We start from the raw sequence: 22,839 nt of genomic DNA, 5'->3' as shown, positions 1-22,839 counted from the left end.
CACAGTTCAATCACCTAGAACATGACATTCTATAAAGAAAATAAGTTGCTCTGTTTTTTATTTCTGGCCAATCAAATCAGTGCAGCTTTGAAGCCATTTCTGGAACCCATCCTCCTGGCTCCTTTCTTGGGCCTTTTGCACTAGCTATTGTCAGCTTTACCTAGAAGAAGTTTCACCAACACATTAGTAGGCTTTTGGGGTTCAGAGAAATGTCCCCCAACCTGTCCCTGCCACACTTAGCCATTTCTCTGTTCTATTGTTGTTGGTTTTTTTTAAAAATTCAGGGCTTTTCACAGTGCTTGATGTAATATCCTCATTTATTTGTTTATGGTTCAGTTACACCAGAACACAAGCTCACGGAGGCAGGGACTTTGTCTTGTTTTTCATTCTATCCAAGGTCTAAATGAGGACTGCTCCCTGGTGGTCCTTGATAAATGTTATTCAAATGCATGGGAAGGAATGGGAGCCAAATATCTTAATTTTTAGCCTAACTTTTGCTGACCTTCCTTGTCAGCTTTAATTTATGACATTATGTTTCTTTTCCTCTCCCTCTTCCTTTTTTCCCTTTTTCTTTTTCTTTTTTTTTTTTATATTTAGTGCCACTTCCAGCCATTTTTTTTTCTTTCTGTTTATGTGGTGCTGAGGAATCGAACCCAGGGCCTCATGCATGCGAGGCAAGTACTCTACCTCTGAGCCACCTTCCCAGCTCCTTTTTCTTTTTTTACTGGCAAAGGTGATAGGTGGATAGCTCTTTTGCCTTTCAAATATCTTATATTGAAATAGAAATGTTTCACTTAGAGACATGTGAATTATAAAATACCTGGTATTGATAGAAAGCATTAGGAGAAAGAAAAGAAAGATTTATAGTACTTCTGTGGGAGTAGAGACGGATATAATCTACTGCAGAGCAATTCAGAAATACCTAACAAAATTTCAAAACAGGATTTCTTTTTTTTTTTTTTTTTTCCATGCTGGTACCTGGGCTTGAACTCAAGGCCTTGGCTTATGGCTGGCATTCTACCACTGAAGTGATGCCTCCAGTCCAGGATTTTGCTGGTTAACTGAAGATGGTAGTTTTCTGCCTAAGCTGGCCTCAAACTGTGAAACTCCAGTTCTCAGTGTCCTGAGTTACGATTAACTACTGGTTAGTAAACTAATAGTGCTTCCTTAAAACAGGTATTTTCTTAACCTCATAATTTTTAAATAATACAACAAATAATATTTGCAAATAATATAGTAATCTCTGATACTATGACCCTAGTCCCTTCTGTCTTGACAGATTTACAGTTTACAGGGCCATTATTTATGAAATAAAAACAACAGTGGAAAGAAGTATATGGTTCTTACTGTACAAATGGTCTTGGTCAATGTTTATTAACATCAACTAATCATTTAATTATGTACTGATGATATGCTTAGGCACTCAAATTGGAAATTAGCACAAGTTTAGAAAAACATTTTCATAATATTCAAGATTTGGAAAAAATACAGAATTTAACCCAGGTTAGTACTCACTTAATAGATTTGAATTTCCTCTTAAATTTAGGAAGAAAAATGTTTGTCAATGTGTATTTAACTGAAAAAATTGTAAAGAATTACAGATCTTAGAGAAACAATGTGTTGGAGAATATATAAGAATTGATAGAATAAAGTCTATTTATAATGGTGCATTTCTAAAAAAAAGAATTTCAGAAAATGTAGGCTTTGATAAAACAAACTTGCCTTTATTAGAGGAAAAAATGGGATTTTACACAAAAACATGAGCAACAGCTTCATCAAGCAGGAAAAGACACTTGCTTCTCTGAGGTGTTTCTGAATTTGCTCATTAGACTTACGTTACCTACAGACATGGGGTGGGACACCACGTTCTGCCAGTTCCCCATGGCCACACTCCTGAATTATCCCTCCTACCAAGGCTTCAGATAAAAGGGCTCCTTTCCAAAGAGGCTGGAGAGTACTGTTCCCCCCAACATCAGGGGAGCAACTGATTTCAGTTAGCTTTACATATGTCTCTCAAATTCCCCATATCATGCTTTTGGTACAATGATAATGAAACTCAAGGTAGTAAGTTTATTGGTAATGAAACCTTGTCAAGAAGACTTTTCAGACAAGTGTTCCTACAGAAAAATAAATAAATAAAAGATGGTTCAGCTATGTAAGAGTCCAGTGCAGAATAAGAAGTTACAGTATCTGAATCAAGGTTAGAGATGCTCTGCTTTGCATTCATTCAAATATTCATGTCTTCTCAGAAGACTATCTCAACACACAAAATTATAGGACCTCACCGGATATTTAATCTTCATGATGCTCCCATGCCCAATTCAGATGTCATGGTGACATGCCACTCTGAACTCAAGCAAACCTTACCATCAGTTAACTGTAGAGGCTCCTTCTTAACTCTCATTTATAGCTGCGTGCATCTCTTTGCTTTTCTTTATGCTGCTTTCCCATGAAGCATTCCCTACAATATTTTCAAGCAAGACTTCATTCCATGCTTCCTCACGAGGGCTGTAACCCTGGAAGCACAGTTTGCAGGTCACTGGAAGAGGTCAGCGAGGAGTCTCCTGCCATTAATACCTTGAGTAATACTGTTTTCTCCTTCAGACTACACCATTAAATTGTTTTCATTACCCACAAAGGAGTTCTTTGTGTCAGAGCAAATGAGACTGGATACAAATACAGACTGGCTAATTTCAAACTAACAAAACAGTTTATCCCTAATAACCAAAAGAACAAGACAATGATGAAAATTTTTTTAACCTTTTTAAAAAATGTTTTACAGGAAGAAGAGATACTTAAGAAAATTGATCCTACCAGGAAGGCCAAAGGAGGCAGTTCAATGCATTATTGGGAAATTTTGAGGGAGCTACACTGTAGTGTATTCTCCTAGAAATTAGGATTGAGTATGTATTTCCTGAGGTTTGAAAAGAATTTGTATCTTATATTTCCTAAGGATAGCAGAGATTTCGCTATCATAGCTCAGCTGCAGCCCCAGGAAGTAATTGTCCTTCTGATCAGAAGGAATCTGAGGACCCTAAGATCTCAGTTGGACCTCGTGAGTAGATCTGGATATCTGCCTTATACCTAAGTCCCTAAATCAATGTAATATGACTGGCACACCAGGTCTGCTGAGACTGGGTCTCTCATTCAGTCTTTCAGGATTTACTGTTCCTTCCGATAGAAATACCTCTCTCACCTGATTCCTATTCTGCCCGTGTCAGTAGCCAGGTCCCTTCACCTGACAGGTTTCCTTGACTCTGAATTTCCACTACTGATCCCAGTGCTCCTATCTGATAGGAATGAATATCCACTCAGCATATACCCCAATCTTCCCTTGGTGGCTTCTGGATGTATTCCAGGGACCATGCTGTTTGGGCCTCTTCATCCAGGAGCTGATCTGTTTACAGTGCACCCTCTGACAATGCCTTGAACAGCAAGCCTTTGGGAGCCTGCCCAGAGACAGCAGCAGCATCTAGCATCCGGGGCCACAGCCTGCCAGAAACCCCAACCCTTCACCTGCTGTAGAACTTGCAGCCAGATGAGGCAAGAGGTCTCTATCTGGATATGGCCAGGCTCCATTTGTACTACTTAATTTATCTCAAGTGCATGTCCTGCCATCATCTCATGATGGCTTCTTATAACCCTTTCCTTATTTGAGGTATTAGAGAAACCCCAATAAGAAGTCCCTGAGAAGCCATTTATCCCCTCAGCTCTCCACACATCCATATCTCCATCCTGAGAAAATGGCAGGAGAGCTCTCTGGTAAACTTAACAGGACCCCAGACATGCTAAAGGGTTTTATGTCCCATGGAGAATTTGTGCTGTGATCTTTGCATCCAACCTCTTTAACTTTGTTTTCTGAAGGTCTGTCTCAGCTTACTACCCCCAAATGATATATACATAACACTTATTAGAGTGTTCCAATAAAGTAACCAACTTTAAGAGAATGAGGCCTCTCTCACAATAGTCTCAAGCTCTAGCCTACCCTCCTGTCTGCTATTCAAGGCTGCTTCTGGCTTGCCTATGCTCTAGGACTTAGTCTGTAAGTCATTCAAATGGAGTCACTAGTTTCTACCCCATATGAGCCCACCATCCCTTTTCATCTGGGGAAGAAGGCCTGCCTCTCCCACCCAGCAGTGAATGGACTCTCCCATGTCTGACATTCCTAGATTACCAGAATCCAAGGAAGCCTTTAATGTGAGACCTTCTAGACTGTTTCCGCTGGGGCTTCCATCTGGTCACTCACCCTGCAAAATGGAATACTCTCAGAAGCTAGTAGTTTGTTCTTGCCATCATTCTTGTGAATAACATTCAAAAAACGGTTTGTTTTTCTCTTCTTCCTACTCACATCTGTGACATGGGCTCCCTAGCCATGTGGATACCAATCTCTGATACCAGCCTCCTGCCATCTTACCTCCTCCTTTCTGCACAGCCTCATTACCTTCTCCTCCCCCTTGCATCACTGAGATAGCCTACCTCTCTGAAGGAGGCCACCAAGAACCATCTAATACCACAGTGTTGTTTGTTTTTTTTGTGTATATTTTGTTTTGCTTTGCCTAGACCCTCTCAATCCAGCCTTGTGTGTGTGTGTGTGTGTGTGTGTGTGTAGTTTTTCGTATAGGCTTTTCATTTCTTCAGATAAGCCTACAAATATGATTCCCTATAAGCCATATGTACACTATGGACTATATCTTCCTTGGGGTGATCTATCTCCCCCGTGACAACTGTTGAGTCTCCAGACAACCATAATACAAAAGAGCAAGCAAGGTACAAAGTGCCTTCAGGATAAGGGCCATGTGTTAGCATACCGCCTCACACCTGGTTAGTGATTCATAAATGTTTATGATGGGAACATACAGAAAGCAGAAATCTTTTCTTGTTGAGAAAACACAGAGAATAAAATAGGCCCACCCTTGGGTAGTATTCCTCTGACTTGATGAAAACAAGTAACTAATCATTGCTGTGCATCACTGTTACTCAGGCAGCCATGATAGGTCTATTTCTCCAACCAGAAAGATTCAGAAACTAGGACGTCCATGGCCAGGGCCACAGCATTAGCAAAGATTTACAGAGGGCACTTGGTCAGATCTCTCCATAGATACTCATTCTTCAAGGCAAGGAGATCTTTTCTGGCATGCTCTGCAGAGCTCCTGCTGATAATCTGGTGGGAAGGAGGGCAGGTGCCTGGGCAGTAGTGACAACTGTCCAACCAGACAGGAAGGACTGCTCTTCTATGGTATCCCAGAACCAGCTCTTCCTGGTTCTCCTGCTCAGTACCCCCAGGTACCAGATTGACCCCTATGTCTATGAGAGGCTGATTCTAGCAAAAATATTTCACTTGAGTCCCACATGGCATGCCTGTTTTATCTACACAATGAACATAGCAGCCCCAGTAGAAATCTTCAAAAGACACAATGCTAACATGAATTTGATCAATTCTTCCAAGAGCCAGCACACACTAGGTGTGCAACTAGCCTGGTGATGTGATAATCGAGTAACAGATAATAACCACATTCTCATCTGTCAGAAATCAAAGCCTTGAGAGAGGGTATTACTAAGTTCTACAACCCTGAACCTTCTAAGAGATTGGTGTAGACAAGGCTGGATATGGCTGCTAATAGGATTTGTCCAAAAATTTCCTTCTTGAAGAGGCCAAATGTAAGAAACGTATCTGTCTCTTGCACTCAGTAAATATCAGTGTTTCTTTTCCCCATGAAAAGAGGAAGGTCTCATACATCTAAAGAGAAGAGAAGCCAGATAAAACTTCTAATGTAGGGTGTGTGAAAGAGGAATTAAAAAAACAGAGCAGACTGGGGGGTAGGTAGAAGAAACAGAAGGAAGGAAGCAATTGAACTAGAAACAAAGACAATGATTTGGAAAAATGACTTTTGAATCCACTGCAAAGAGAGGCATCCTGAACAGTGGGATAAAGACCAAGACCAGATGTGAAAGAGGCAGGCCAAAGAAGGAGGCCAAACTCCTAATGATGCTGTGCTAGAGGAGTCAACGGGTGGTGAGTGGCAATCTGAGAATGGGGTGGTGGCATGAAGCAACAGACTTTTTAAAAATATGAAGCTGTTTTCTTTCAACATCAGGTATTGAGGATTTCTCAGTCCTGTTGTTCCACCTGAGATGTGGAGGGGCCATGTTTGATAGTATTGTTGGGGAACAGTTGAGAGACAATTGCATGTTTGCACTCACTCACAGCTTCACTTGGGAGCAAGCATTCCCTCCCATAAAGCCCTTTTGTGATGTCACAAAGCTGATGGGAAAAATCATCTCTTTAGAGAAGGTGCTCTCTGATTAGCTGTCTGAAGACCAAAAAAAAAAAAAAAGTATGAATACCTTTGGACTCTGGATTAAGTATTGATGCTTGGATGGCTTCACTCTGAAATGATTTAGTTATTCTTCATCTAGCATGATTTATTTCTTTCCTTCCATCCTTTCCATCTTCCTTCCTTCTTTCTTTCTGTTTCTCCCTACCTCCCTTCCTTTCCTCTTTTCTACCTTTCTTCCCTCTTTACTCCTAATGAAACATGGACATTTTTTCACTGATGAAATCAAGTTCTTTCCAGACTCAGGAAAAATATCCCAATCCTAGCAAAGGTACTCAGAGTACTTGACATATATGGTACTCCGGAAGGCTTTGTTAGCAAGATGCAGACAGTCTCTTATAAGGAATATCTGATACATCTCCATACAAGGTGCTGGGGCTGAGCTACTGGAATCTCATCACATGAATGCTTGGTGGTGAGGGTCTCCTTTATATTTATTTATAAATATTACAAAACTGAAATGAGTGATTAATGAAAATATCATCCATCAGAGACAGTAGTCATGAATCAAATTTCATAGGGGAGTAGGAAGTTTACAGGGACTAAAAATACAAGTGTACAGATTTTCAGTTTTTACAATGATGTGTTATTTTGCTTACAGTGACAGACAGGGTCACTATGCCATTTTCCAGTTGTCAGGGAGTCTATCTATGCCAAACCCAGTCAATTTCCTCTTAGCTATTTGTCTGTGTTACAAACATAGACAGCAGTAGGCTTCTAGTCCCTTTTTGTGGGTGCTTAGTGACACTACTGGGGATTAAATGAAGAATTAAAAGAGGATTCTGCTTAAATGCAGGCCAAAGCTCTTCAAAGTTAAACTAAGTCCTACGTAGCTAATAACACTTCCTATGTTCCATGTGCTAGTCTAGTTGATTTATGAGCATTAGCTTTTTCCATACCCAAAACTCCACCATGACAAAGGTACTAACTTCCCCATTTTACAGATGGGAAAACCAAGTGACAGAGGGATCAGGTAAACTGTTCCGGGCCATGTAACTTGAAAGTAACAAAGCCAGACTTTAAATCTAATTCCCTCCCAGATTCCAAAGTCCTTACTCTAAGCATCTACTTTAATAAGCACACAGTCTGGAGAATATGTAGCTGTCACTCTCCAGGAGAAGTTGTCATAATTGTCATTACTATGCAGAAAAATCTTCAAAACTGTCCCAGAGTGATCTACATGTTGAAGCAACATGTTACTTTATAAATATAAGCTAAATAGAAAATCAAGGGAGATACAAATTCTGACCCTCAAGACTTAGGCCTACATGACTCCAGTCCTATCACTTATTTGCAAGAGGCCATTACTTTACTGGGAAGAGTGAGCTACTATAGCTAACCTGCTTGGGTTCAAATTTCAGTTCTGCTACTACTCTTGGGCAAGATGTCAAACCTCTCTGGGCCTCAGTTTCTTCACCTAATAATAATAATAATATTAATATATTAATATTATCATAGGGTTGTTTTGAGTACTAAATACGATAGATTATATAAATCACATAACCATGTATAACACACAATGAATATTAGCTATTAATATCTTTACTGTTATGGATGTATGGGTGAGAAACTTAAGCCCACTCAAGTTTCTTTGTAAAACACCTGTACCAATTTATTATGAGAGTTAAATAAAATGAAATCCTAAAAGCTTAGAACATATTAACCTCATCATAGGAGGCTCTGAAATAGGATTCCTTCTTTTCTCCTGCCCAAGATGGAACTCTCCCTTACCCTTCTGAGATCTTGACTCTTCATATTGAAAATCGGGACACCCACCCATTCCCCTGCCACTGTGGACTTCAGAGGCAAGGCTAATGCCAGCCAGCGCTGCCAAAAGCCAAGCTGAAAGTGAGGATACCTTTCTTTGGGTTCCAGTTTTTGAAGAACCACGAGACAGCTATGGCTTCACCACACTGACCATACCCCATCTTGTATGAAAAGCTACCAGACTTCCCCAAATCTCAACAAGCATGTTCCAGACATGTTAGATATGCAAGGATTGATGAAAAATTATCAGGTGGTGGGAGAAGGAGTAGGAGCAGGGGAAAACACTTCCAAACTTCAAAAGTGTGAGTACTCTAGTTCCAAGTAAAGGCAAGTCAACAATTCAATGTATTGACTGTGGTATACACAACCTAAGAGTGGAGGCCCAGAGAAAGAAAAGTAATCAGATTTACCCAGATAGGACAAATGAAGATTGAGAGAAAGTAGACTCCTGAGTTGGGTCTTACAAGATCAAAAAACCAGAAAAACGGTATTCCAACACATGCAAAGGTTCAAAGAGGCAAAATAGGGAATTCATTATGGCTTGCCTATAAAGTGCATCTAGGGGAAGAACACAAAAAGAGGGTAATCAATATCTTCCCTACGTACTTTGCATGGTTTCCGTGTGGCCAAATGAAAGGAATGTATTAAAGCACTGAAAACGACATAGTATTGCAGGAATGGCATGTATGATGATCACTAGAACTTTACAAGGCTGTTTATGGTGGTTCATTTCCTCCCATTTCTGCCTAGCTAGAACTCTGGGTATTGTTTCTTCACTGGCTCCCACTTTGCCTCCTTCCCTTCTCCTCTGAGAAGAAGAAAAGGGGACTTAGCATCAACCTAAGTGAAGATAAGAGAGGATGAAGTAGGAAGAAAATCATCCAGCTCCTTCTATCAATGACCAGAAACCTTAGTAACTAAAATGATTCATATTTTAAATGTGTTTAGTTTTTGTTGTCCATGACAGAAACCTTCACCTTCGGACCATGGCTGTCCACATATTCAACAACTCATGGTAAGAAAGATATTGTAAATCACAAACAAGTACACACAGAGATAAAAGGGTATGAAGAGTACTAGTTCCTATTGAATGCAGTGTATTCTGACGTTTATTATTATTCAATAGTCCATTTACATCTCACTTCTGTACTTGCCCGTTATTTATAGTTTCACCTGCCACATTAGAGTAGTGACCTGTGGCAATCTGGAAATCTTAAATGAAAAAAATCCAGAAATAATAAATGTGTAAGTTTTATGCTCTGACCATTCTGATTAACATGCTACATTTTACATTGTTCCACTCAGTCTCACTTAGGACATGCGAAGTATGTTGGCTAAACATATCCACCCTTCCCTTAGTCACTTAGCAGTGATCTTGTTGAGCAAATCACTTCTCATGGTGTCATGATGTTTGTGCTCAAGTAATACTTCATTTCACTTCATCATGGTTCCAAAAGTACTTGTTTTAAGTAAGAAGTGAATGTTTCCCACTTGATAAAGAAACAAAAAAATAAAACTAGCCTGTAGTCGGAGGTTGCTGAGCTTGATGATCAGTTATTTCTGTTAATCTCTTACTATGCCTAGTTTATAAATTAAACTATATCATTAGTATATATGTACAGGAAAAACTATAGTAAATGTAGAGTGTGGTACTATCTGTGGTTTGATGTATTGCCCATGGGTAACTGGGGACACTCAGTGGTTTATGATCCAGTTTGATGAACATCACTCTAAGAAACAGGAAGGTTCACAGAAGCATGGTTTCAACAGAAGGCTTCAAATGTATGGTTCACAAATCCCTTCACCCTTTCTTTTGAATTCCAAAACATTGCAAAACAGAAAGTTTTGCCTATTTTCTGATCCTTGCACGTACAGTTCACATGGTGTGTTGTCTGATAATAAACAAGCTGACCAGCTGGGTTTACTGACAAGTAGACTTCTGAAATTTTTAGTCAGGACCATGGTGCCCTTTGGAAAGAAGGATCATATGTCTTCAATGTCTTTTCAATGAGCACCAATGAGCAACTTCTTATAAAGGGCCCCATTACACATTATAGCCCAGAAGTGAGCAAGCATACTGCCTCGGGGCTGCTGAAATGAGAACAGGATGCCTTCCTGCCTTTTCAGTCATGCAGATTTGAAACTCACACCATCAATCAATGCCACCATCATCACCCTCAAGAAAAGACTCTATGTTCAAGTCTGCTCTGTGTGCTTTTGTGAACAACTAAAATCCTTATGCTGGAAAGGAACATAAAGATATTTTGGTCTATCTCTCTTTCAAAGAGGACAGCTGACCTAACCTTTCAGGTCCATTGCTATCTGCTTCTGTGACACAACAAGCATCTCTTCCCAGGGGCCCTTCCCTGCGTATGACACAAGCTGTAGACATTCCTACCATCACAAGTTCAATCACGCTCTTTTTCCTATTTCAAGTATCTCTTGCCCTGTCTGTGTAGTTCTCACTTCCCTTCCAAATTACATCTCTTCTAAGAAGCTTCACCAAATTCAATAACCCCATCCCAGCCTTTTCTCCTTCTCCCAAGTTATTATTACACTACATTATCAATGTAATCACTTGCCTTTAGTAGTTGTTTAATAGATAATTAATGTATATTTATAAGCTGACTTTCTAATATCGAAAAGAAGAGCATAAGTAAGGAACTATGGGATTTATTGTTAAATGAGTTTTTTCCTTACAAGATACATATCAAAGATATCATAGAAAAGTTTGTCATTTTGTCATATCCTTTAATAATTTGAGAAATTAGTTTTAAGCTATTTATCTCCACATTATGAGACACAGTAACTACAATGATGGCAGATTTTTCTAACGTATATCATTTAGTAGATGACTATTTTAGGCAATTAAATTCTTACATGTATTAGATAAAACCAACTGGGGTCTTTCTCCATAGGAAGACACTATAGCTGCTCTTATAAAAATAGGCACTCTGGTTTGACACACAGTTCACTGAAAGAGCTCTGTATTGGTTATTGCCTTAGAAGATTCTCATTTATTCATTCATTCACTCATCTGTACTCTTTCTTTTTCTTCTTCTTCTGGCCCTTTCCCTCTCCCTTTCCCTTTCCTCCTCCCACCTTCTCTCTCTCTCTCTCTCTCTCTCTCTCTCTCTCTCTCTCTCTCTCTCTCACACACACACACACACACACACACACACACACACACACACACACACACTTCTCTCTTCCTTCTCATTCTCCCCTTTGGTTATTTATTGTTGAAATGGGATCATTGAACTTTATAACTTGGGAAGATGAGGAAATTTGATCAAGAAAAGGTAAAATGAATGAAAACTCTCCATTATCCAAAGATAAAGACAGCTGTAACACGATACTACCTACCTCTTCAGTTTCATTTCTCCTTCCCCAAGCTTCCTGTCTCCCACCGGATCCCTCTGTCTCACCACCAAGAAACTTCCCCAGCTCCTCCATACCAAAGTGTCTTCCTGCCATTAACCAATTCCCCAGTGCTATTTCATCTTAATCCCACTACTTCTCTTATCCTATTTGGCAATTTCATTGTGATTCCGGTTTTACTCTTACCTCATACCACACCTATCCAAACCACACACCTCCTTTGTTTTTTTAAACACTTCCACAACTGTTAGCAAAATTGTATATATGATACCAAAGCTAGTGACCAAGACTGTTACTCTGAGTCCTATTTTCTCCTTCTAGAAGTACAGAAGCCTTTCTACCTCCTGCATATATGATGTCTATTGTACTAAAAAAAAGTTTTTCTTAAGCAGGCAGGTAATTCTTCAACACACATGGCGAACAAATAATTATGTCTATAAATTAAGTATTGGTCATAGTGCAGCCTAGGAACTTGTAAATGTTAAACATCACTCTTTACCCAAACTATTAATATTCTAGTTAGATAAGAAGCAGAAATGTTGATGAAGGTGAACTTGCCTTTCTTGTTTTTGTCAAAGTGCTGAGAGGAAAATTAAGATGACTGAAAAGGGAGAATGGATGAAGAGGATACCAGAAAAGATCCAAATAAATCAAAACTAAGTGCAGAGTATAATATTCAACATATGTGTTCTGGAGGCCAAGCCCACAACGAGGCTTTGCCCAATCACTATCAGAGAAATGACTTTGCTACTGTTTAAACCTGCTCAGTTTCTTCCTCTTGTCAATCACAGAGTTACCAAGTACATATTCACAAAAACACTTAGGGTACACAGTAAAGACTATATAAACTTGCATTCAATAAACCCGCACTTTGAAATTGTCTGAATAATTATATGTGTCTTTTATAAGTAATATCAGGACTTACAGACATGGTGATGGTCTCCAGCCATACCACATGCACTCTTCATCCCCAGTCTCTACTAGTGCCTCCATAATTCATTCCTAGTCCTTCACTTTGGGACTTGACAGAAATATACTCTTGAAATGTGTTTCCACAATTGTCTTCACTGTGGCAGCTACCACCGTTAGTGAAACATGGTCTTTCACAGAAGTTCCTGTTTGCCTACACAAATTCTACCTGTAACCCAAGACTGGACTCAGGGTGGGGAACAGGCCACCTATCATAGTGAAAATAAAATACAGGAAACATATACTGGACCAGCTGTGTCTTCTTTGAGATTTGGCTCTTGGTGTAAAGTAAAACTCAGAGCTGTCCTAACTGACTGCCCTAAATTCTTTTCCTTTTCTTTCTTAATTTTACCCCAATTGAGCTCTCAGTTAAAGAAAAATTGGTTACTCCCAGGATCATCAAAAAACTACCACTTGGCAAAATCTAGTACTACATGATAACTCAAGTGACCTCCTGGGAGTATTAACACTGCAAATGCTGGTTAAGCATCACTGACCTGAGTATCTAAAACTTGAATTGCTCCAAAATCTGTAACACTGTGAGTGCCAAGACATAAAACGTTTGAAATACGTCCCATCCCAAGCATTTGGGGTCATGATACTCAACCTGCATTCCCATTCCTTGGCTGCTCTCTTCTCTTCCTTCTAGGCTACCTTCACCTCCTGTTGGTTCCAAATCCTCCTGCTGGTGCTTCTTGGTTGGCTGCTTCAAACACTGGAGTGATACGAGCAAGATTCCTTCTTTGGTCCTCTTTGACATTCACACTCACTTGCATGGTGAGCTCCTGAGGTCTTGTGCTTTAAAGGATAGTTTCCTTCCCACAAAGACTGATGAGTGCACAGTATCTCAGAACAAAATCCTGAATTCCTGATTCCTATATTCAACTATCTATTCAATAGGATTGGCACTCCGTATGGGTGTCTGCGAGGATCTTAAATTTGGCCTGTCCAAAACAAAACTCCTGTTCCCCTCTCCACATTTCCTCCTCTTCAATATTCCCCATTTCAGTTAACAACATCCTCCTCTTTCTCCTCCCTGTCTCATTTTCATCAGCCAATCCTACCTGTAAAATATATCCAAGATCTGATCTGTCACCTCCCCCTGCTTTCTGGGCTGTGTGATGTCTCGAAAAATATTTGTCGCAGGGCAGCATTTTCTTAAAAGAACAGCCAGAGATGCCACTAAAATAGAAGTCAGATCATATCACACCCTTGTTCAAAACCATCTCAGAGAAGCTAGAGTTCTTATAACTACCAGGCCTGGCATAATCCAAGCGCACTACCCTTTTCCCCTAGAGCTCTCTGGCCTGGCCTCTCCTGCTGTCCTCCCTGCAACCTCTACTACACCCACACCAGCCTCTGCTACACAGGGTTCCTGTGCTACCTTCAACCTTCTACCTGGATCCCTTTCCCAGATCCCAAGCAGTTCACTCCTGCTCTACCTTCATTCTCTTCTCAAAAACCATCTTTGAGTTGTCACTCGAATGCATTTTTATATCACAAACTATACTTGCTTAGTGGGTTGTATAATTTATTTTCTGTATAGAACTATTGTTGATTTATATAGTTTACTTATTTTGTTTAGAATTCTTATTTTTGTCTTCTCCTATTAAGAGTATGAACTCCATGTGGGGATTTATGGGGGGGGAGGGATTAATGTCTGATCTTCCCTGCTATATTCTGGTGGTTTAGTAAGTACCTTGCACACAGTAGATAATAAAATTTTGCTGAAGGGATGACCATAATGGCTCACGTGGTTCCTCTTACCTAAGACAGTCATCACAGTCTTCATTAGTTTCATGGGTGCCCTCCGGCGGCTGATGGACCCACTTGTATGTGGGGACAAGACATTGGTCTTCCTCTTGACATACATGTAGATCCGCAGGTATACTACCACCATGATGAAGAAGGCCATGAGGTTGGACACAGTCCAGAAAATGAGGTAACTCCTGCTGTAAATGGGGGCCAGGGAAGAGCAGGCAGAGATGTTGCAGACACAATTCCAGCCCAGTGTGGGGACCGCCCCCATGAAAATGGCGATGGCCCACACAAACAGAATGAGCAATGTCACTCTCTTTTTGGTCAAGTTGCTGTGGACCCGCATCCTCATGATTGACATGTGTCTCTCCACAGCAATAACCAGCAAATTCGTCAAGGAGGCAGTCAAGCTTGTGTCCAGAAGCCCCTGGCGGAGAAACCAGCGGTTGACAGTCAAAGTTTTTGAAACTGGGCCAGTGTTAAACATCAGGAATACATAGGCAATTCCAGCAAAGAAATCTGCAGCGGCTAAGTTAGCCAACAGGTAGTAGAAGGGGAAATGAAATTTTCTGTTTTTGATCACTGCTGCGATGACCAGAGAATTGGAAAAAAAAATGAACAGGCAGAAAAATGTTCCAACACACAAAACAATCACAAGCTTTGTTCCTGTCCACTCATCTGCAGTGTCAGTGTTGCTCCTATTATAGAAAAAGTCCATGTGTTTATCATAGTGACACTCATTCATTGTGGAGAAGAGCTGAACACCCTAGAAAGAAATGTAGACAAGAAATAAGTATGGCTCTTAGTGAAATCAGTCACTTAATTAGCATTGTTGGGCCCCTTCTTCTGGCTCTTAACTAATCTCTCAGTATGGATGCCCTTATTCCAATACATCACCCCAGACCTCCTATCATGGCAATGAGCTTGCACGTTAAAAATCTGTTTGTTTCCCAAAATAAGCCATAATTTCATTAGGGGAGGGTCTGTGTCTCTTTGTTCATCATTAAAAATAACCTCAGGATCCAGTCGTCTGCCTGGCTCATGAGAGATCATTGTTGAATAGCTGGACTAACTGATGAATGGATGATGGTGGCAGCATATATCTCAAATGTCCCGAGTCCTACAATATTAACTCTGCACTGGTAACAATTACAATACAGCACAAAATCATTAATGAGTGCTTTCTTCTGGTGTTTTTTCAGTTAACTTTTAAAAGATGAACTAGATGTGGTGGCATGTGCCTGTAATCCTCACTAGTCAGGAAGCAGAGATCAGGAGGATCATGGTTCAAAGCCAGCCTAGACAAAAAGGTTTACAAGACCCAGTTCAATGGAAAGAAGTTGGATGAGACAGTGCATTCTCCATGGAGAATGTGAAATCAGAGCATCATGGTCCAGGTATCCACATGGACAAAAGGCAAGATCCTATCTAAAAAATAACCAAGGAAGAAAAGTTTGGAGGTATGGTTCCACAGTAGAGTTCCTACCTAAGAAGTGCAAGGCCCTGAATTCAAACTCCAGTACCACCAAAAATAATCATGACAATCTGCGTTTTTTATCTTGTGCATACTCTACATAGCTAAGATGTTTTTGAGTTAAATACTATGTTATCCTCAACTGATTATTAAAAATATCAAGATTAATATGTTACTAGGACATATGTTAAAATTCATATTAAAATACCATAATTTTTTAATTTTTTAAAAGAAAAGTTTTTAGTTTTGGTCTTTTACATTTGGTTAACTTGGTGATTATACAGTGCACTGAAACCTTAATGATTTTTCCTTCAAAAATTGTCAAATTCAGGAAGTGGTGCTGTGGCTCAAAGTAGTAAAGCACTAGGCTTGAGCTGAAGAGCTCAGAGACAGTACCCAGGTCCAGAGTTCAAGCACCACAACCAACCCCTCAAAAAAATCTTCAAATTCAACTTTTCCTCATCAAAGCCAAGGTAGTTCATTCTTGCACATTTTTTTGCAAAACTTTTTATGAGACTAGGAAGTTTTTTTGTCTTAAAATCATATGTCACAGGACAATTATGATTAGCCATAACTTTTCCCTGACACTAGATTCTACTTTTAGGAAAAACAGGCAATGAGATCAACAAATTAGGAATTGGTTAAAACACACACACACACACACACACACACACACACACACACACACACACACACAGCAAATGAAAATCATATTTACAATGATTGTGGTAATATAAGGAAAAGTACATCCTTTCTTTAATTACAAATAATTGCATGCATTCATATACAATGATATATATATAAAAGAAGTATATGTGTGTTGACTATTTTTAAGGTATAGGAAAAGGTAATGAAAACAATCCCAAATGTAGAAACTTAAGAATTAAGTTGGTAGAATTAAGAATGGTAGAACTTTTTGGCACAAAAATAAGCCCAACACTCATTGGAATAGAAGATCCAGAAATAATGCACATGAATAATGCTCAACATCTCTGGCCATAAAGGAAATGTAATACGAAACAACACTGTGACTCCATCTCACCTCTGAATGAATGGCCATTTTCAAGACTATAAACACAGAGTGGGGTGGGGGGCGAAGAACCCTAATATACTATTAGTGGAAATGTAAACCGATACATACACTTTGGAAAGAAGTTTGGAGATTCCTCAAAATACTAAACATAGAACTACTTTATGATCCAGCAGTACATTTATCCAAAAGATTGTAAGTCAGGATTCAGTAAAGCCACTTGAACAATCATGTTCACTGCTGCACTATTTGCCATAACAAAGGTGTGGAAAGTGCCTAGATGATCCTCAATGGACAATGGAACAAGAAAATGTGATATATAAACACAATGGAATTTTGCTCATCCATTAGGAAGAACGTCCATTAGGAAGAAAGTATGTTAAGTAGTTAAATGAAGTCAGGCTCAGAGACATAAAAGATGTATATTTTCTTTCATTTGTGGAAGTTAGATCTAATTTATAAATAGATATGTCAACATATACAGTGTCATATGCACATGTACACAAACATATTAACTGAACTATGGTATATGAAGAACAATTTACAATCTAACACCATGAATACCAAGAAGCTGGTATTTGAGAAGGTCAAAGGGAGGAGGAAGATAGAGGAATGTAGAAAGGAAGGAGCGAGAATGCAGTCATAATAATGTGCAGCCTATCAAATTAGGAAAATAAAGGAGATAGGTTGGGAGGGATGGGGGAGAAAGGGCTAACATCAACCAAGATGCATTGTACCTATAAAGTGACATGTTGAATTGTAACCCATTTGTACAACTACTTAAAGATAATAAAAATGTAATTGAAAAATCATTCTTTCCAATACAATAATGTCATTTGCAGGGAAATGGATGGAACTAAAACAGATCTTGTTAACTGAGGTAAGCCAAGCTCACAGAGAGAAACAACGCATGTTTGATATGTGAGAATTAGATCTAAAATGCACTGAAACATGATAAATTATACATGATTCTAGATATACACAGTAAGACCAAAAGAGGATACTTTAAGGAAAGAAACAAAAATGCACAATGTCTAAGTGCCTCTTCATATTTATATAAAATAATATACATACTGAAACAGACTCCAAGATATGGAAACAAAAGACTCCCCCCCACCTTTATTTTTAGTTGTTAGTTTTTGTCTTCTTTACCTTACGTATGGTGTATTTAAGGGTACATCTTTGGAAGGATTGGGGGAGGGTACAGAACTTGAGGGAAAAAGGGTGAAGAAAAATGTAGCAGTGGAGCTCACTGGACACTAATGAAAGTGAACTATACAACTTGTGGTTGGAGATACCAGTAGGGATTGGGAACCGAAAACACCATACAACAGGAAATGTACTCATTACCTGACTCATAATTGTAATCCCTCTGTACATCACCTCTATAATAACAATAAAGTAAATTAATAAAAAAGTTTTTTCTGGTTCTTTTCTATTTCTTTTCCATGTTTTATATATTTAATAAATAAACACTCATTCAATTTAACCTATACAACCTTTCTCTTTCTATAACTTCTATGCCTACGTCCTTTCTTTCATAGTTCTGAGAACTTGAATTTAATGTTGAAAGAAAAATCCTCAGAGATTTACAATATTTTGTTTCTCCTTATCAATACAAAGCATGATAAAGTTTTCAGTGACAACAAAGATACAATTTTACTTAAAGTTCCACCTAAGTATAAACTTTCCCTGCAAACAACTGACCATATATATGATGTAACTTTCATCAATTCTCCGGTCATCATCACCTCAGAGCTCCAAAGCTGAGTAACTGGATAGTTTACATGAGTGCTTCTTATTTTCTTTTCTTCTCTACCATGTGATCCTAAGCTTATTGGAATTAATCATATTTTCCTAGCTGGAAATCACCAAAAACTTTAGCAAGTTTAAAACAAATGACCAATTTATCATTTCTTGACTTCTCTCAAACACTAAATCATAATTCTGGTATTTCAAAGAAATTGCTATTATCTTAGTATTGTGTAGAAACCCTCTCCTATAAGATACCTCCCCTGACTCAAAGTAATCTCCTTATTCTTCTTATCTGAAAGCTGTGGCAGCTTCTGCACAGCTGCCCAACGGGCTCATTAGATGGCCAGGTCACATAGCTCTACTACTTGAGCAATGTCCCCAGACCTTTAGGCTTTAATTCATTTACCAGGGCTGGCCTCAGACCATAGACCACAATCCTCCTTCGTACACCTCATGAATAGCTGTGATTACAGGCATACTCCACCACAGTCAGCTTCCTCACTTACTATTTTCTTGAGTTACTGAGTAGCTCCACTCTAGTGTTACTACTTTTAAAATTAATATTTGAGAGTACTTAACTTGTGCCGGATGTTAAGCCAAACATTTTACATGGATCATCTCCCTGAATCTTCCCAACACTAAGATAGTTACTATTACTACAAGGAAACTGAGGTACCTTTCAAAGTTTCCACTGCTGGGTAGTGGAAAATTTTGTTCAGGCAATCCTGGCTCATAAACCACAAGTTTATCCAAAACAGTATGCTTTCTTTCTTAAGACAAATGAGATACCATACAGAATCTAGCCCTTACCTTAATTACAGCATTAGTAAAATAAAAATGATCTGATCAAATCAAAGATTGCCCATACTATTAGATAAAAATAGATGGGCATTCAAAATAGCCTTTGGCATCTGTCTTTTTATAATAGCCCCAGATAAGAAGGACACAGGATGGTCAGTTTCCGGACCATATTAACATGGCTCAGCTTTATTTCTGCCAGATCTCAAGCTGTTTGTTTGTTTACTTGTTTTTCATACTAAAGGTTAGCATTTGATAGGTCTGACCCAGAAACAAAAGATGCTAAACTTTGGAGCAATTACCACAACTTCAAACTTCAGTAATTTAAGACTTCATAAAATGAGGGTTTTGAAAGTCTATATGTAGAATTCAAATGAAAACTTCATGAGCAAAGCTTTCATTTAGACTCTCCCAAACTTACTTCTCTGAAAAAAAAAAACTGTCCAGCCAGCCCAGAATGTGGAAACAATTATGAAAATTAAGACATTTGAAAACCACTCAAACTGTTTTTATTTCTAGCTACATCTTCCAAGACAAGTGGCTGCCTGGCTCTTCAGCTGGTTTTTCCTAATGCTCCTTCTCCTCCCTCCCCCAACCCAGGAGGAATCATAGCACATCAAAGAGAAGGTCAGTTGATGCGGTGCATATTTTCCTTTCCTGCAGTCCACAAATGTAGAACAAACTTCTTTTCTAGAAACCCTAATCATGTGAGAATTGGATGTTAGACAGTTGGTACCTTGGCAAGAAACTCTGCATATGTGATCATGTTTATTTACTGGTTTCTTTTTACTAATTCATATTAGTGGCAAAACAAGGATAGCATGGAGATTTAAATTCACCTACAATCCCTGAAATTCACTTTAGTCTTATTTTCAAGGCCTTGCTGTTCTAGAAGCTTCTTCCCCTCTTGGACGCCCACAGGGCTCATTTCTCTACCTCATTCCTGCACAAACATCACTTCCCCAAAGATCCTTTTCCCACCATTCTCAAAAGAGCTCCCAACCCTATTGCACATAAGCCATCTACCCTGCCTTATTCTGTTCTTTACAGCATTTCTCACCAGCACTGTTGAGTTGGTAGATGGTATACTGACGAAGGTAGATATTTTGTATTGTTGTGATATATCTCTTAGAGCCAGGAAGAAGGCTCAGCACACATGAATTCTCAGTAAATACCTGTTAGATTTAGAATTGAATGATATAGCCTGTCCACACATACCCTCACATCTCTGACCTTCACCCAAACTGACCATTACTACTTTTCTCTTCTTCTGGATATGCACTCTCTAATTTAGGTCTTACAACTCTTTCATTTTCCTGGATAGACTTGGTTCCAACTTCTGTTGGCTGAGAGGTGTGAGGATGGTGTTTGCTTCCTTTGAACAGTGGCTAAACCAAAGGAGGCAAGTCTGGGTGGTCTGAAGGACAATTCCACACAGAGATGGCTTTCCTGTAAGTGTGCATGTCAGAATACTTCAAATATAGAGGGGGCTCAATAGTGAGAAGTACACACATTCAAGCAACAACATAAGTAAGGTGCTGTGAGATTATAATCTAAAGTATAACTTAAATGTCCATGAGTCTACACTAAGAGAAATAAAGGTCAACATAAGAAAACAGATTTCCTGAGCAGAAGAATTCCTAGTAGATTATACAGAGTGTCCACTCTAAGGAGTCCAAGTAGCCATTCCTTAAATGGACCTAGTGACTATGCTTAGTGACTTCCTCCCAAAAAGGAAAGGAGAACTAAGCACTAGTGGCTCATGCCTGTATCTTAGCTATTCAGGAGGCTGAGATGTGAGGAACACAGTTTGAAGCCAGCCCAGGCAGGAACAGTCTGTAAGACTCTTATCTCCAATTAACCACTAGAAAACTGGAAGTGGTCCAACTTTGGCTCAAAGCGGTAGAGCACTAGACTTGAGCAAAAGAGTTCAGGGACAATGCCCAGGCCCTGAGTTCAAGCCCTGACCAAAGGGAAATGGAATGGCAATGATTTTTCAATGGAGAAACAACAAAATCTATTTCAGCCAGGCAAGTCCAACAGCAATCATTCTAAGCCCTGTAGCTAGTGTGTAATCTTCATATCATGTGCTAGCAAGAGCAATAGGAATAGCAATTTACTCAGTGATCCTCTTTCCAAACCAAAAGCTTCAGGCTAATCATAAGAAAAACACCAACACTTCCCTAGCTGGGGAGAAAAACAACAATACCAACAACAACAAGGAAAATCTGGAAACTATCACAATCAAGAGATGCCTAAGGAGACAGAATGACTATATATATAAAGCTTATATTGTATGGGACAAAATGATATTGGTTAGAAATCAAATTAATCTGTATAGGCTAATAATAATGCACTCATACCACTTTGTTAATTATTCCAAATATACCACAGAAATGTAAGTTTTAATGATAGGGGATATGGTGTTTAGGAGGGGAATATGGGAACTTTGCTATTTGTTCAGTGTTTCTTTAAATATAAAACCTCTGCAAATAACTATTTTTTAATTTTCAAGAAGGAAGAGAGTGAATGCTACAACTCTATTATACCACGATAATTTCAAAACAGATAACACTCCTGGGTTTCCTAATTAGTTAATTTATTCTTTGTTATGATAAAATAGAGGAGTAGCAATTTGATATAGATTAAACAGAAAGGATATCGCCCATCATAGAATATTAGAAGCCTCTGGATAAAACCAATTCCTGGATAAAACCAATATGTCTACTTTGTGGGTGCTTGCTAAGAGAGGACTATTAAGAATCCATTTCCTTATCATGCTAGACTTACATCATTTCCTTGGGAAAGCTAAACCGCTATGGTTGCTAAGGCTAGGTTACTCAGTTTCTTAAAGCTTAGCAGAATAAACAGATTTTCCTGACAAAGCACAACTCTGCACCCTTTAGGCAGGAAAAACAGCCTGTGGCATTTCAGCCAGTTAACCTACTGTCTTCTCTCCCCATCGAGTAGGTGGATTTATACTATGTGTGTATACACACAGCTTCTAAGCTAGGACTTGTTTATCAAATAGCTATAATCAAAGGTATTGTTCCCCAGATGTTCTTGATGACTGCAGACTGGCCTATACTCTTTGATTAAACAGGAAGGCAGACTGGAAACATGCAGGACTAAATAAAAGAGGTGATATACTGCACTTTATGTGACCAGCAAATGTCCTGACTTAGTTTATCTAAATGTAATACAAATCTTTGTGTTTAACCTATTACAAAAATTTCATCTTTTTCTAACTTCTTGGGCTAGAAAGATGAGGTACTTCTATCCTTTGATCCTTATAAAATAAAAATACTAGTGGCTATACTCAAAATGAATATATATAACTCCACATGTTCTAATGCTAGAGTAAATGGTCTTTACAGACTTGTGTAACCACATTGTAGTTGCTTACATGTTTGAAAGAGTGAAGAATGTCAACGTGTAAATGGAAAAGTCATAACTGAAAGATATATTCTTCATTCACAAAAAAACTTGTCCCCTGTAAAAATTATTTTGAAAAACTCTGAAGTGCTCGTTTACCACAAATGCCTTTCCATGGAGAAGGAAATCTTTGTTTG

General features: G+C 38.9%; 1 protein-coding gene across 4 annotated transcripts in view; it reads right to left on the bottom strand.

Moving 5' to 3' along the window:
* Lpar3 (lysophosphatidic acid receptor 3) overlaps window positions 1–22,839 on the bottom strand; it is a 66,898-nt gene that overhangs the window by 27,286 nt on the left and 16,773 nt on the right. For 3 of the 4 annotated variants that reach the window (XM_042678015.1, XM_042678025.1, XM_042678030.1), the window contains one exon: window positions 14,220–14,976. In XM_042678015.1, the coding sequence (XP_042533949.1) occupies window positions 14,220–14,976 (757 nt within the window). Of the gene's footprint in view, window positions 1–13,477; window positions 13,635–14,219; window positions 14,977–22,839 lie in introns of those variants that run through there. The other variant, XM_042678038.1, reaches the window with a different exon arrangement.

This window comes from Dipodomys spectabilis, unplaced genomic scaffold, assembly GCF_019054845.1.
Source record: "Dipodomys spectabilis isolate Male_0828 unplaced genomic scaffold, ASM1905484v1 ptg000002l, whole genome shotgun sequence".
Lineage (NCBI taxonomy): Eukaryota > Metazoa > Chordata > Mammalia > Rodentia > Heteromyidae > Dipodomys > Dipodomys spectabilis.
The sequence above is the reverse complement of the archived record's forward strand: the minus strand, read 5'-3'. Positions and strand labels throughout refer to the sequence as shown.